This window comes from Lithobates pipiens, unplaced genomic scaffold (assembly GCF_037356315.1).
Source record: "Lithobates pipiens isolate NorthernLeopardFrog02 unplaced genomic scaffold, aLitPip1_a1.2 Scaffold_22, whole genome shotgun sequence".
Lineage (NCBI taxonomy): Eukaryota > Metazoa > Chordata > Amphibia > Anura > Ranidae > Lithobates > Lithobates pipiens.
The window spans coordinates 227,767,887-227,783,899 of NW_027507784.1; the positions used below are offsets into that span (position 1 = coordinate 227,767,887).

Here is a 16,013-nt window from a genome sequence, read left to right on the forward strand (position 1 = left end):
AAACAGCTACAATATTGCTCTTAGTATCCCAAGGATCACTGGAACAAAAAGTTTGTAATCACCAGGGTCTCACTTCTTTCCATTCTAGACAAGCTGAACTCTTGATATGCAAAGATTACAAATTGTAGCATTCTACCTAGATCACATATCCAGAGGTTTCATTTGTGCAAACTTGTATGAGCTCAGCAGTGAGTCCCCTGCTGATCTCAGACACATTAAGCAGCAAGGAGAATCACAAAGACTAAACTTTAATTGAGAAATCCTAGCATTCTCAGTTTGTACTTAAAGTAGCTACTTGAGGGAAAAGCTACTTGTTTCCTCTTGTGAACGGGAACTTTTATTAAAAGCTATATTACTAAAGCTTCAGTAAGAGAAAATAAATTATTGCAGACTGTTGCTTAATAGCAATATCCACTCAGGTCAAATGAGCTGCAGCTGAATATAGAAAATGCAAGTATTTCACAATACTTGAAGTCTGGCTGGGTATGAAATTGCAAGTCAAAAGAAATAAAAAACAAAAAAAATTTTGTCAATGAGTTTGCATAAAGAGTATTTTAAAACATCTGTCAAAACAGATTCAATTATTTTAATACAGGCCTAAATATTGGGGACTTCGTGAGACCATAGATGTGTATTTTAGAAACAAGAAAATAAAAAGGTTTTTGTTTTTTTAAATTGTTTAAAAAAAGTTAATGCAGCGATTTTACATTCAGGTTAAAAAAAAAAAAAGCATTCAAAAGCAACTCCAAAAAACAAAAACAGGATTTTAAACTGATATTTTATTAATACGGTAGTTTTTTTTCTCTTCCTGTAACGTTTTTACACATTTGCACTCTCAATGGTCTATTTAGAATTAGGATGCTTAAGTACGGACCCAAAAGGCCATGTTGCGTGTTAAAAAACAAAACAAAAAAACAACTTGTAGGCAAATTTGTCCACATCACTTATATAGCTGTTGCCAAATCTCTTAGGACACAATTTAGAGGTATTGAAAAGAAAAATGTTGAGGGAATTAATTCAACAGTGGCATAGCAGAGCTCTCAATATGAGAAAGCTGACAATGTGGACCTTTTTCCGCTGCGTAAATTTCTAACTGGGAATCAAGTTTGTCAATGGGTAAAGAGTTCGTCAATGGGCAGAAAGTAAGAAGGCGAAGTGAAGTAGGCTTCGGTAGAGTCAATTTTTCCTCACAGCATTGTGCAGAACAAAATGAAGGCTTAATCTTTTTCAGGAACCAGTTTCAAGACCTTTCCGATTGCAATCGTCTTGCCTAAATAAAAGAAAAGCATAAAACATTGACAAAAATAAAATAAAAATCAAGTTATCATTCATTCTCAGATTATCTTTAGCACCAGTTCTAATTTCTTTAATTTGAATGACTATTCAAAGGCTCCAGATAATAAAAACATGCTGTGTGCACTGCTTTAATTCAAACAGATTAAAATTCTTTGAAGAAAGTGGTGATTTCAGCTCGAAAAAAAAAATCTTTATAAACAAATCTCTATGAAAATAACTTAGTCAGCCATAAGGGACTCTGCTAATGGTAGCTGCGTGTATCGCTGGCGACTAGTTTTTCTCTGAATCTTATACATACACTATATGAAAATTGGCCGAACCCAGTTTAGAAAAACGAACATTTGGCCATGAGAGCAAAACGATTATGCCATCATGTAATGACCGATAAATCGCTCAGTGGACATAAATGAATCAATTTTTTGCATATACCTAGTACAAAAAGTTCGGACAGTAAACACATTAACCTTTCAATTTAGCGTTCGTTAGAAAATTTACAAACGTGTCCTTCGTTTTTTTAGGCTCAAAAACATCCCAATGATTACCAATTTTGTGCTCATTAACTGGCTGAAAAACGAATGAACTGGCCAAATGACCGAATTTCGGCCAATTTTTTCGTATAGTGTATGGCCAGGCCTATTCTGATACTTTTATTTATATGTAAAAAATAGGATTTTTGTACTCACTTTAAAACACTTTTCTCTGAAGTTCATCGATGGACACAGCATCTTCATCTTGATCTTAGGGTTATATTAGGAGATGACTAGGCCGAACATGTTAAAAACAGCAAAACTGCACAGTACCGCTCAGGAGCTGGTCCTACTGGCTGTAACCCCTCACACTGCATCCAGCAGCAAAGTTCGTCAAAAGCAGTACAAACAAAGAGGAGGGGTGGGTGCGGTATTCGTCAATGAACTTCAGAGAAAAGGATTTTACGGTGAGTACAAAAATCCTATTTTCTCTTTTGTTCATTGATGGACACAGCATCTTCATCTTGACCTTAGGGACATCCCCAAGCAGTGTCAAAAAAAAAACGAGGGGTGGTAACAGCAAGAAAATAACTCCATCCGAAGATGCGCTCACATCAACTTTGTAAAATTTTGTGAAAGTGTGAACGGACGACCAGGTCGTCGCCTTACACACCTGAGAAACAGACCATTGATGTCGGAAAGCCCAAGAGGCACCAGTTGCCCTGGTAGAATGTGCCGTGAAAGGAAAGGGAGGCGCCTGGCCCCTTATGGCATAAGGCTGAAGCACAATCTGTCTGATACACCGAGAAATGGTGGCCGACGAGACAAACAGCGAGCCAGACCTCCGAAAAGGCAGACAAATACACCCGCAGAGCTCAGACCACGTCCAAGGAATGCAAAGCAACCTCTTTGGAGTGTGACAGCTGAGGACATAAGGACGGAAGCACAGTGTCCTCATTTAGATGAAAGGCCGAAAAAACCTTTGGAAAAAACGAAGGCTGTGGGCGCAGCACTGCATTATTCTTGTGGTGGACCAAGTAGGGAGACTTGCATGACAAGGCCGCCAACTCAGAAACCATCCTGGCAGATGTAATAGCCACTAGAAAGAATACTTTCTGAGAGAGTGCCAATAATGTTCTCAAACAGCGGTTTCTGAAGCACCGAGAGCACCAGATTCAAATGCCACGGAGGCAGCGGTCGGTGGTCGAACCGGAAGGGCAACACGTCGAACCCCCTGAACAAACGTACTCACCAATGAATGAGTCGCCAAGGGTCGCTGAAAAAAAAAAAAAAAGACAGCCAAAGCTGATACCTACTCCTTAATGGTGCTTAAGGCAAGTTTCTGATCCACTCCTTGCTGCAAAAACAGCAGGATCCTGGAAACTGAGTATGTGCGCGCAAGCCACCCCATCTCCTCACACATGGAGATGTAGGCCTTCCACGTACAATGATAAATCTTCAGAGAAGAGGACTTTGGTGCCCTCAGCATAGTAGAGATTACGGAATAAAACAGACCTCGGTCCCTTAGCTCCTGGCTTTCAACAGCCATGCTGTTAAAGCCAGCGACGGTAAAGCAGGATGAAGTATTGGACCTTGCGACAGAGGGTCCTCTCGCATCAGCAACTGCCAAGGAACATCCGCCGTCATTCCTACTATGTCGGTGTACCACGTACGCCGAGGCCAATGTGGGGCAATCAGGATCACCGGAATCCCCTCAGCCTCCACTCTGCAAAGCAGACATGGCAGAAGTTTGAGTGGGGGGGGGAGGCATAAATCAGCAGATAATGCCCCCATGGAGCCACCAACACATCTGCCACGTCTGCCCAGGGATCTTTTGACTTGGCCACAAACCTTCTGATTGAGTCAAGGCGCTAGGAGATCCACATCTGGCGTGCCCCACCTTAGGCAAAGGAGCCGAAATACATCCGGATGCAGCGACCATTCCCCTTGATCCAGCATCTGACGACTTAGGTAGTCCGCTTGCCAGTTTTCAGTTTCGCCCGGAATGTACATGGTCGACACGCGCCGCTCTGCCCACGGCAGGATGCGAGTGACCTCCAGGGCTGCAGCAGAGCTCCTTGTTCCTCATTGATTGACATATGCCACCGCTGTGGCGTTGTCGGACTGGATCCCGACCAAATGCCCTTGCAGCCTCTGTGACCATGTGGAGAGGCACCGCCTGATTGCCTGAAGCTCCAGCACATTGATCAGCAGGCGGGATTCTTCCTGCATCCAGCGACCCTGGGCCACTGTACGCCCTAAACTCCCCGCAACCGATCAGGCTAGTGTCCGTTGTGATCACTGTCCAATGAAGAGGAAGGAACGACTTCCTGGACCGAAGAGCCGGCGACCTCAACCACCAGAGCAGGGAATCCCTGACTAGCTGGCTTACCCAAATTTGACAATCCAGGGACAACAGAGATTTGTCCCATTTGGACAGGATCTCCTTTTGCAAGACTCGAGTGTGGAATTGAGCATACGGTACCGCCTCGAAAGTGGCTACCATGAGACACAGGACTCACATGCAAAAACGCAACGACCACCTGCGGGACACCAACAACTTCACCGCAGCTTGAAGAGCCTGCAGCTTGTGCGAAGGGAGAAAGACTCTCACTTCGGAGGAGTCCAGCAGTAAGCCCAGCTCAAGGCATTGAGTCGGCCCCAACACCGACTTTTATAGGTTCAGTATCCAAACTCCCGAAGAGTTTGCATGGCGATTGCCACATCCTCCCTTAATTCTGAGGCGGAAGCTGCTCTCAGGAGATGGTCATCCAGGTAACCCACGATTGCGATCCCTTGCTGCCTTATGCAAAGCCATAATTGGGGCTAGCACCTTGGTGCCGACGCCAGGCCAAAAGGGAGAGCTACAAATTGGTAGTACTCGTCCCCGACTGCAAATCGCAGAATCCTCTGATGCTTGATGCATATGGGGACATGCAAGTATGCGGCCATGATGTCCAGGGATGCCAGAAAATCCCCCTGATGGAGCGCAGCGATCACTGAGAAAACTGATTCCATCCTGAACCTTTGTACTTTCACAAAGCTGTTGAGGGCCTTGAGATCCAGGACCAGATGGACCCCCCTTCTTTGGGACTACAAACAGATCGGTGTAGAATCCCTGAAACCTTTCCGATGTTGGTACAGGCATTATCACCCCGCGCAGCAGCAGGTCCTGTACTGCCCCGAACAGGGCTTCCCGACGAGCCACTGCCACAGACTAAGGGGTCCCCTGCAGGACTCACCACCCTGACCCAGGTACTGCGCTGTTCGGCTGCTGTCCGCTCTCCCCTGTGTTAGCCATGAGGTGTTCTGTGTAAAAAGTGCACTGTTCTAGAAGGAAACAAGCACCCAGTGCTAGAGACAAAAAAAGCTGAGGCTACTAAGAAAATGGCCACCAGCCGCCTCAGCAAGAACAGTCTGATGGCGCTGGGAAAATGTCCGCAAGGAAAAAACTGGCTGTGGCTACAGGAAAATGGCCGCAATCCTCGTGGCAGCCTCTCCACATGGCATGCACACCAAAACACCCCACCATGGCCCATAAACAGGGAAGCGGACAAGCGGATCCCTAACATCCAGTGCAGCCCTCTGCCAGGATCAGGAGCCCCCCGGCTAGGTACATGCACCACACCCCCATGTGCCCAGTCACACAGTGGCTCATAGCATGGGGAGGAGAGAAGGGACAGGGAGAGAGAGAAACCCCCTAGTCAACCTCCCAAGGAATGCCCAGCTGCTCCATCCTGCCAAGACAGGTGGAACCATACCTACCCCTCCTGTAGGGACTGCTGGAGGCATTCCACGGACAGACCAATCACCCGAGCAGTACGGGGTGGCTGACGGCCATGGCACACTGACAAGGACAGCAGTAGCCCAGTCATAGGTGTGCCCTGGAGCATATAGCTCACTGGCCGACCCTGGATCAGGCATGTCGTGGCTGATCCAGTGCGTAGATGAGGTCTGCTCACACTTGATGGCCAGGCTGGGGAGACTTCCAGCCTGTCACCCAGTCCGGCTGTTGAGTGTAGATCACAGGAATCAAAAATGCAGAAAAAAAAAATTCCCAGGACCAATGGTCCCACCGGGAGCCAGGTCCTTCTACACAAGGCAGAAAAAAACCTTAACTGTTGGGTGCAGTGTGAGGGGTTATAGCCAGTAGGACCGTCCCCTAAGGGGCGATATAACCCTAAGGTCAAGATGAAGATGCTGTGTCCGTCAATGAACGAAAGAGAAATATTTTTTTGATAGAAAGTTACTTCATTACGCTCAAAATTAATTATATATACATACACACACTTGGCATTTATATATTTAGCAGAGGCCCTAGAGAATAAAAAGGGTGGTTGTTGCAATTTTTTATATTGCACACAGTATTTGCGAAGTGGTTTTTAAAAAAAAGATTTTTTAGGGAAAAACACATTTTAACGACTACTAATGCAAAAAACAAAAACAAACCTTGCACCAAATAGATACCCAACTGTGTCACACTTAAATAAATAAAAATATATATTTAAGTGTGGCATGTTGGGTATCTATTTGGTGCAAGGTTTGTTTTTGTTTTTTGCATTAGTAGTCGTTAAAATGTGTTTTTCCCTAACAAAAAATAAATAAAAAATACACATGCTGGTGGAATGGTGACAAATTACAATACTGATAAATCGGCATAGATGGCCCTTTAGAAAATGTTTACATGTTATCAGTTTAGAGATACAAAGAAGGTCTAGTGCTAGAATTATTGCAAGCATTGAGGGGCAAGTTAAGTTTTTATTTCATTAAAATTATTTTTTGACTACTGAGCGAACTGATTCCATTCTGAACCTCTGTACTTTTACAAAGTAATTGAGGGCTCTTAGATCCAAGATTGGACGTACCCCTTCCTGCTCCAGGCGGACAAAAAAGCTGTTTGTGAGCAGAAAATGAGGGCCTTTGCCTACGGCGTGGCTCCTTAGCCTTCCTGGCCTGTGGGAGTAGAGTACTCTTACCACCTGTGGCATTTTAAATAGTGTCATTCAAAGAGGCTCCAAAGAGCCGGTTGCCAAGGAAGGGAAGATCCGTCATGGCTAATGCACCACCATGTATTTGGGGCCTGAAAAGGCCCTTTGTGGCCGACCCCATTCTTGTAAATTAACTTGTCAACATAAGTCAGATACGGGAACACCTTAGATGAATGGGCTGGCTTGTGGAACCTAAAAGGGACCGCTACATCAGCAGAGGGATCTGCTGGGTCCTGAATCTTCAGGGTATCACACACAGCTGTGATAAGTGCTCCAACAAGCGCTTTGTCGTGCATGGACCCGGACGGGGACTCATCCTCACTGTACAAACGGTCCTGGTCAGCGTCATCTGAAAGAGTCATCAGCCTCAGCAGGGCCCGAGTCTATGTCAGAGCTCTCCACAGAGGCCCAGGGGCGCTTTTCAGCACCTTTGCGCCTGCGCACCGCCTCCATCTTGGAAAACGAATTGAGGACCGCTGACAAAGCGTCCAGGGGCACTGCACATTCTGCAGGCGAACCGGTTGCAATTGCCTGGACACCAGTTTCTGAAGCCACGTTGACCCTACCCTGTCTGCCACCTGATAGGGACCAGTGATGGTCCCACTCTCCTAACTGCTGCTGCCTGAGGCGCTCTTTCCGGCAGGACACACCACCCTGACTGGTTCTGCGCTGTCTAGCAAGTAGTGCCTGTGTTCTCTGTCAGCTCCCAGGTGCAGAGGAAATCACATTGTCATCCAGAGCTGCTGCTTATGGGGCTGAAACCGACCTATAATGTGCCCAGGCTCAAAGAAAATGGCCACCAAGCGTCCAGCATAAGGACATAAAGCACAGAGAAAATGGCCGCCGGACTACAGGAAAGCATGCTGCTCCTAGAGACTGATCGAAAAACGTGCTCAGGCTTCAAAAAAATGTCCGCCGGCATCCATTATAAAGGACAAAACCACAGGGAAAATGGCCACCAAGCAAACGGAGAGCATGCCGTTCCTTGCCCTCACCTAAGATGGCCGCTGAACACTGAATACCATGAGGGACAGTGACAGAAAATGGTGGTGAACAGCGCTGCAGGGATCACAGACACAGCCTCAGACACCCCCAAGGAGAGAAAAACACATCAGGGCACAGCCAGTGCAACCCCCCCGGAGAGCCCCTGCACATGAGACACACCGCTCACCAGCCACATGCAGCATCCCCCACAGGGAGGGGGGGGAGGGAAGATAGGGACAGGGAGAGAAGAGAAGGAGGTGAAGGACCCCCGAATCAACCTCCTTCGGAATGCCCAGCTGCTCAGCCCCATCAAGGCAGGGAGAGCTGTACTTACCAGTCCTGCAGAGCTAGGAGAAATTCCATCACAGACCCACTCTCCGATCAGTACGGGGTGGCTGCTGGCCATGGCACACAGACATCAGTAGCCCGGTCATATGTGTGCCCCGGAGCATTAAAGCTCACCGACCACCTCTGGAGCTGAGGTATGTCTCTGACCTGCACATGCTCACAGGCCAGGCTGGGGAGGCTACAAGGAGAAGGGTATCCAGCCTGTCACCCAGCCGGCTGTTGATAGAAGATCACAGGATCTTTAATCTGGCGCAAAAAGCAAAGCGTCTGCTGAAATAAAACACAGACCGATGGGCCCGCAGTGTTCCTAGGTCCTTCTTCACTAGGCAAAATAAAACCGAGGGCTGCAGGCTGGGGGGTTGCTACCTAAGGGACCGCCCCTTGGGCAGAACGAAAAGTTCTGAGTTTTTCATAACATGTTATGCCTAGTCTTCTCCTAAAGGTGGCGTAACAACCCAGGAGCTGGGTCAGTCGGTGAATATAAGAGAAATACAGTTTGACACCTAAAATACTTTATTAGTTTGCAAATCACAAAACAGTAATGCGCACATGTGGAAAGAGAAGAGCCAAAGTGTGGGGTAGACCGGTCAAAGCCGATTATTATGATGAAATATAATTTTCCACATATCCACATACATGCACTGTATCCTGGGAAAATCTTATGGCTCACGCACACCCACTTCACTGCAGTGCATTAAATGTCCGTTGCATCAGTGTAGCCCACTTTGAATGGGCTGTTCAATGCACAAAGCTGGGTTCACAATTGTACGACAAATGTGCCGACATTGGGAGCTCATGTCGCATGATGTGTGAAAAAACTGAGTTACACTTAACAGTAAAATCCTTTTCCATTAGTCTTTCAGGACAGCCACCATTGGGGGAGGACCTTGGCTCCTCCCATCTCAGGAAACACTGCCTTATACTGCAAAATTTAAGCCTCACCGTCCCCTCAGTTCTTCAAGAGTACCTGCAGCCAGCAAGACTTCATCATACTAACTTTTATCTTACCCCACGGTCTCTTGTGATGAGCTCTCAGGAATAGCCAACAATTTGGGTGGGTACCAGTGCTGTCCTGAAAGACTCCAGGAAAAGGATGTTACTGGTAAGTGTATCTCCATTTTGTCCCCGTTTGTCTTTCAGGACAGCCACCATAGAGAGGATAAGCGAGCACCTTACCTTGGGATGGGACCACTGCTTGCAGCAATTTACACATAAATGCCTGTAGTGCTTCACGAAGGTGGCAAAGCTGGACCACGTTGCAGCTCTACAGAACTGCTTTGGAATACCAGCAGACTCTGCTTGAGAAGTCGCCATTTCCCTGGTGGAATGTGCCCCAATACGCTATAGGGGCTCCAACCCCCCCGACCACATAGGCCTGAACAATGTCTATCCTCCACCATCTGGCTATTGGACGTCTAGAGGCTTTGGACCCTTTCCTAGCCCCTGAAAATAACACAAAAAAGGAATCAGATTTCCTAAAATGTTTTGTACCAAGTACCGAAGGACGCACCTTCTAACGTCCAATTTATGAAAAAAAATTTCCTCTTCCCTCACAGGACTCAAACAGAAGGTAGAAAAAATAATTTCCTGGCCTCTATGAAATTTAGAGGCAACCTTTGGCAAAACGGCCGGATCCCTTTTGAAAATCACACGTGCGGAAAAATCTGAAAAAAAAAAAGCTGCCCTAATGGTTCACTAACCCTCCTTGCCTTAGTGATGGCCACAAAAAAAACTGTCTTGACGGTGACCAATTTAAAATGCACAGGACCCCAATGGTTCAAATGACTCCCCAGTGAGGGCCTGTAACACTAAGGGAAAAGGGGGGGGGGGGGGGGGGGGGGGCTCTAACTCGCCTCTGCCTGCCTAAGGATTTAAAAAAACCTGGCTATCCATAGATCTGTTGCTAGTGGTCTTTCCAGGAATACGCTCAAGGTGGATACCTTTCTTTTCAGAGTGCTAAGGGCTAACCTCTTGTCCGCTCCTGAGTGCAGAAATTCCAACACTGCTACTGAGCTGCGTACGTTGAAGGAGCTTTCTATGCATCAGCTATTGAAGAGTCTCCACGCCTTTCGGTCGATAGCCTGCGTCTCCTTTTTTCTGCAACCTAGGAGAGTTGCCACTAAACAATCCGAGAAACCCTTTCCCCTCAGCATTTCCTCCTCAGTAGCCAGGTTGAAAGATTCCACCGCTCCCCCTAGGGACCAGAGATCGGCCCCTGAAAAAGAAGACCCTCCTGGATAGGCAGAATCCAGGGAGGTTTCACAGCCAGGTCTTTCAAGATGGAGAACCACAGCCTCCTAAGCCAGTGTGGCGCGATTAGAATGAGAGCTGCGTTTTCGGACTGAAATTTTCTCAATACTGTTGGTATCGGTACAGAAAGGGGGAAGATATAACACCTGGAGAACCGCCAGCTCTGAGCCAGTGTGTCCACGTTAACTGCCCCATTTGTTCAGGGAGAAGAAGAGGCACACCTTTGTGTTCTCCCTTGAAGTGAAGAGGTCCACACATGGCAGCCCCCACTTTAGAGTGACCATCCACCCCCGACCACCAAGGGGGACAAACACCCGTGGAGCTTCTGGGACAGAGTAAGGGAACACCACCTCAGGGCTCCTCTTACCTTTGAGTGGCTGGTGCTAAAGTCTCCAGGAGCTGCTTGTGCAGCTTCCGACAATTCCCGCTGAGGATCGGTGGTCCCTCTTGCCTCTGTGCGTTTTTTCCCCATAGCAGAAACAAGGCTGCACCAGCTCGGCGCCCTTTTAAATCCCGCGGCAGGGTGGCCCCGGTGCACTTCCTGCAACGCCTCCACCGGGGCAGAAGAAAGCACAAGAGAAACTGGGGTGCGCACAAGAGGCAGTTATCCAGGTACTATCCAGGCTCCCTAGCCTACCAGAATGCAGGGAAGAGAGATCCTTACCTCCCCCTTCAGGAAACAATCTGCCTCTGCCTCCCCGGCTGTTCGGTCCCGGCGCCTTAGCAGTGTCTCCTTGCCGGAGAAACCACCAGAACTGAGGGGCTGGTGAGGCTTAAATCCTGCAGTATAGGGCAGTGTTTCCTGAGATGGAAGGAGCCAAGGTCTCTCTATGGTGGCTGTCCTGAAAGATGAAAAGGGAAAATCAATTTTTTCCCTATGAGAGCCATCTTAACTGGTTCGACACAAGTCGGTCCGACTTTGAAAACGCTATGTGTCCTACTTTGGTTCGACTTTGATCTGACTTCAGTGATATTCAATGGGCTGAAGTAGGATCAAAGTCGGATCGCTGTCTCGACTAATCCGACTTTGGAATGCCACTTGCGCTCTGATGATTTTTAAGGGGAGCTTCATGCAAAATTCAGAAAACGGCATGGGGTTCCCCCTGCAAGAGCATACCAGGCCCTTTGGTCTGGCATGGATTTTAAGGGGAACCCCCACATCGAAAAAATGGTGTGGGGATCCCCCCAAAATCCATGCCAGACCCTTATCCAAGCACGCAGCCCGGCAAGTCAGGAAAAGTGGTGGGTACGAGTGCCCCCCTCCTAAACCGTACCAGGCCGCATGCCCTCAATATGGGGGGTGGGCGCTTTGGGGCAGGGAGGGCCTTGCGCCGCCACCCCAAAGCACTGTGTCCCCACGTTGAGGACAAGGGCCTCTTCCAGACAACCCTTGCCATTGGTTGTCGGGGGGGCTTATTGGAGGGCCTGGTCCCCCACCCTACGTGAATGAGTATGGGGTACATTGTACCCCTACTCATTCACCAAAAATAAAACACAGGTTGCAGGTTTTTAAAGTAATTAAGCCAGCTCTGGCATCTCTTCCGACGTCCTCTCCCTCTGCCGAGTCTTCTAGCCCTCTCCGGTTCTTCTCCCTCTGTTAGATAGTAAGGTTGAATAAAGACACCAGTCCATCCCAAGTGTCTACAATTGTCCCTATCCCTGTACACTGCACACTAACATTGGTCCCTACCCTCAATGAGCCCACAAGCCAAGGTCCCCATTCATATACTAGGGCCAATTTTGGACCTGCATGTCTTTGGAGTGTGGGAGGAAACTGGAGTACCCGGAGGAAACCCATGCAGGCACAGGGAGAACATGCAAACTCCAGGCAGGTAGTGTTGTGGTTGGGATTCGAACCAGCGACCCTTTTTTACTGCTAGGCGAGATGCTAACCACTACACAACTGTGCCTGTTAGCTGTCTTCTGCCGGGTCTTCTCCCTCTGTTCTTCTGCTGTTGACTCAACACTCTCTCCCACTCTAATACTGGGTGTGTGGTGTGCCACTATTTATATTGGCATGGGGCGGGGTCACCGGGTGACATCATATGGAGCCCCCGCCTCCTATCACAGCCCGGTGAACGATGGGGCGCAATGTCCGCCAGGCACCCACGATCGCTCCTGACAGAGCCAGAACGCGTGCGTGTGTAAACTAAGGATGCAGCATTTAATTGCTGCATCGTGATTCGGGTGTCCCCGATGCGGCATCGATGCATGCGACCGGAAAAATCGATGTTGGGCGACGTCATCCCAACTTGCCCCACCCCTCCCAGAAAGGGCGCGCCGAGCGTGTCTGTTAAAATAACTTTTGTAATAAATGCAGAGTTATAATTCATTAACCCGTGTGTGTGTGAGTTCCACCTGTTCTTGTGTTTATTAAAAGTCAGCTACAAAAAGTTTAGCTGCCGACTTTTAATAAACACTCACCTGTTGCACGATCCATCGATGCGGCCACGCAGAGCCTCGCGCCTCTCTCCCTGTGGCGCTGTCATATCTACTGTGAGCAGTGACACACAGCCATGACAGCTTACGGTTCATGGCCGGGCACGCATTGTGTTGTGTCCAAGATCGGTGGCAGAGAGGGACCACCTAGGGCGAGAGAAGTCACCATCTAGGTGGCTGGGACAGGAAGGCCCACTAAAAAGAGGACACACTCACTTTTTGGTGGAACTCCACTTTAAAGGAGTGAGGTTATTTTTAATTCAAAGAAAGAGTTCCAGTAATTTTGTTTTTTAAAAGTCAATAGCTACAAAAAAAAAGTATCTGACTTTTAACCTCCCTGGCGGTATGATTATGTCAGATTTTAGGTGCTGAATGCGGTACTGTTATTTTGCATGGAAATTTTGAGTTTTATATTGTAGGCCTGTAATTCTTAGGAATAACTCACTTAAATCTGTCTAAACCAGAGTCTAGTAGTCATCTCGGGTATGATAAAGTTTGAAACACAAAATCATAAATTATAACATAGATCTATTTACAGTTGGTGCTTGAGAAATATAAGTTCGGCAACTTTCCAAACAAAGTCCGCATGAACCATAGGCTTGTCACTTTTTTTTTTTGAAGAATGAAAGCATTCCACAGGCACTTTTCAAGAAGATGCCTGAAGATTTTCTGTAATTTTTTTTGTTGCTTTCTCATGGCTCAATAAAAAGTAATGGCCTGGTCAGCTCTGTCAACACCTTCCGTGGTGTGGTTGTAGTTCATCATGACTTGTGATTTCATTACGTTTTCCACCTTTTGTGTGTACCATGACAGTAGAGGTGTAGTGAATAGCACTCATCTTTTTGTCGTGCCATCATTTTGCCTTTCTGCCAGGCAACAATTTCTCCTGCTTTGAGCTTTTTATTGCCAAAGGTTGGCGGCATGTCACGCCGGTTAGCTCTAACAGTCCCATATGCATGCGTCTTGTGCTGTAGAAGGAACTGGAGAAGTGTAAAAATTATCTGTGGTTACACAGTAGCCCTGATTCAGCAATGGTTCAATCAAAGTAAGAACGGAAGCGGTTGCCATTCCATAATTACTGAATCTTTCGTTGAACTTGCTTCCTTTCCCGGTGTAAAGGACCGAATTCCATATTTAATCAGTGCTAGATTCAAAGAGCATGAATGATTTTATGACAAATCCTGCTCTCTTAGACGCGATATACTGTACCCAGCTGAGTCTTCCTTTGTAGGCCATGAGACTTTCGTCTAAACTGATGTCTATCTGGTACATAGGTCTGCTAGAAATTTTTTCTGAATAACTTGATATACCTCAAATCTTTTTCAGTTTTGGTGCTGGGTGAGAAGTCTCATCAAATTCTTCATTATTTTGAAATACTTGGTTCTCACCTTTGTGCCTCTTTTACCCCTGCTTCACGCTCTCCTCCCTATTCCACCCCTTCCCCCTCTCCTCCACCGTGGGATTACAATCCCACCCCACGCTGCCTCACCATGTCTCCGGGCTCCTTTGCCAGATTACTCATTACCACCTTCAAAACTACTGCCGAATGCTTTTACGACCTGCTTTAAAATATTGGAAATGTGTTTTGTTTGTATTCCCAAGTAATTTGATGTTTGTTCCCCTGCGTGGATTAATTTTGCCTTCTCTCTCTCTCAATGCCTGCAATTTGGCCTTGTTTCACTCAAAAACTATTAAGAAAAAAATACAACTTGACTAATAATTATGCACAGTGTACCGGGATGATGCCTGCAGGCATCATCCCAGTATTTTTTATTTCAGGCAGCAGTCATCGTTCTTCTAAAAGCAATCCAAGCAGGTAATTGGCCATTGGATTGCTTTTACAAGCAGCAGAAGGGGATATCGGCCTCTGCCCCCCTCCTGACACCTTTCATGGCTTTCTCTGGCTCATGCAACTCACGGGGAAACTCCGAAAAACACAGCTGGTGATTCCTCTGATGCCAGCACAGAATCAGCTCTACAGTCGGATATAAACAGCGCCATTTTTAAATTGGGAAAGCATTTGATCTACTAGACCCCAGATTTCTCAGTAAAGAGTAACTCTCACTGCCTATTGCTATCATAGGGGATATTTACATTCCCGTCATAATAAAAGTGCAAAAAAATAAAGGCAAATGCATGCATTGGTGCACAACAGTGATCGTGCCATTCTTAGACCTGTGTAAATCTAAAGTTGTAACCTGTAAAAGGCTTTTAAAGTGTTGCCTTTGGATATAAAAATGTTTACGCTGTGTGTCGTCATTGCACAGATATGTGCGATTTTAAATCATTAAATGAATAAGTTTGGAATCTTTTTACTTGGAGTAACGCATTTTATATTTTACCAAACATTTGGGTATTTGTTTTTTTGTGTACATTAAAGTAAATAAATAAAAAAAAAAAAAAAAAGTATGTTTCCAAAAACTTTACGCTTGAAAAACCGTGACATAAAAAATTACAAAACCCACCAATTTATTCTCTAGGGCCTCTGCTTTAAAAAAAAAAAAAAAAATGTAGAAGATATGTTTGGGGGTTCAAAGTAATTTTCTAACAAAATTTACAGATTTTTACACACAAACAAGAGGGCAGGACAGTTCAAACACCCCCCCCCCCCCCCAAAAAGAAGCCCACATTTTTGTATTTTTTCCAAAAACCTGTGGCAAAAAATGAAATCTTCCAGGCACTCAACATGCCTCTCAGCAAATACCTTGGGGGCACTTGCCAAAAAACTGGTCATTTGGGAGGTGCTTGCACACTGCCCTGGCATTTTAGCACTTCAAGAAATGTGATAGGCTGTCAGAAAGTAAAAGATGTGTAAATTCCATAAATAAATATATATACATACATACACACAAGAATAAAGTTGAAAAGGTTGCTGCACTTAAAAGTGTTGCTTTATTCCATCAAATCTTTGGAAAAAGATTACAAAGCGAGTCATTCCAGACAAAATCGTTACAATCATCTGTTCAGACAAAAACTACGTGTCAGGCTGATTTGTTCGCGCCCTTCCTTTGTGTTCACAGATGTGTTCTGACTGATCTAAGGAAGGGCGCGAACAAATCAGCCCGACACGTAATTTTTATCTGAACAGATGATTGTAAAAACGAATGACTACTTGCTTTGTAATCTTTTCCCAAAGATTTGATGTAATAAAGCAACAAACTTAAGTGCAACAACCTTTGGAACTTTATTCTTATATGTAAAAGGTCAGTGGGAGGACCGGTTTGCTGGCACTAGATTGAAA

The 16,013-nt window shown here is 46.3% G+C and overlaps 1 protein-coding gene across 2 annotated transcripts in view; it reads right to left on the reverse strand.

The window, feature by feature from the left end:
• Nucleotides 1–761: 761 nt before the first annotated feature.
• GSPT1 (G1 to S phase transition 1) overlaps nt 762–16,013 on the reverse strand; it is a 577,045-nt gene continuing 561,793 nt past the window's right edge. For both annotated transcript variants that reach the window (XM_077448903.1, XM_077448901.1), the window contains one exon: nt 762–1,270. In XM_077448903.1, coding sequence (XP_077305029.1) covers nt 1,218–1,270 — 53 coding nt within the window. In that variant the 3' untranslated portion in view covers nt 762–1,217. The remainder of the gene's footprint in view (nt 1,271–16,013) is intronic.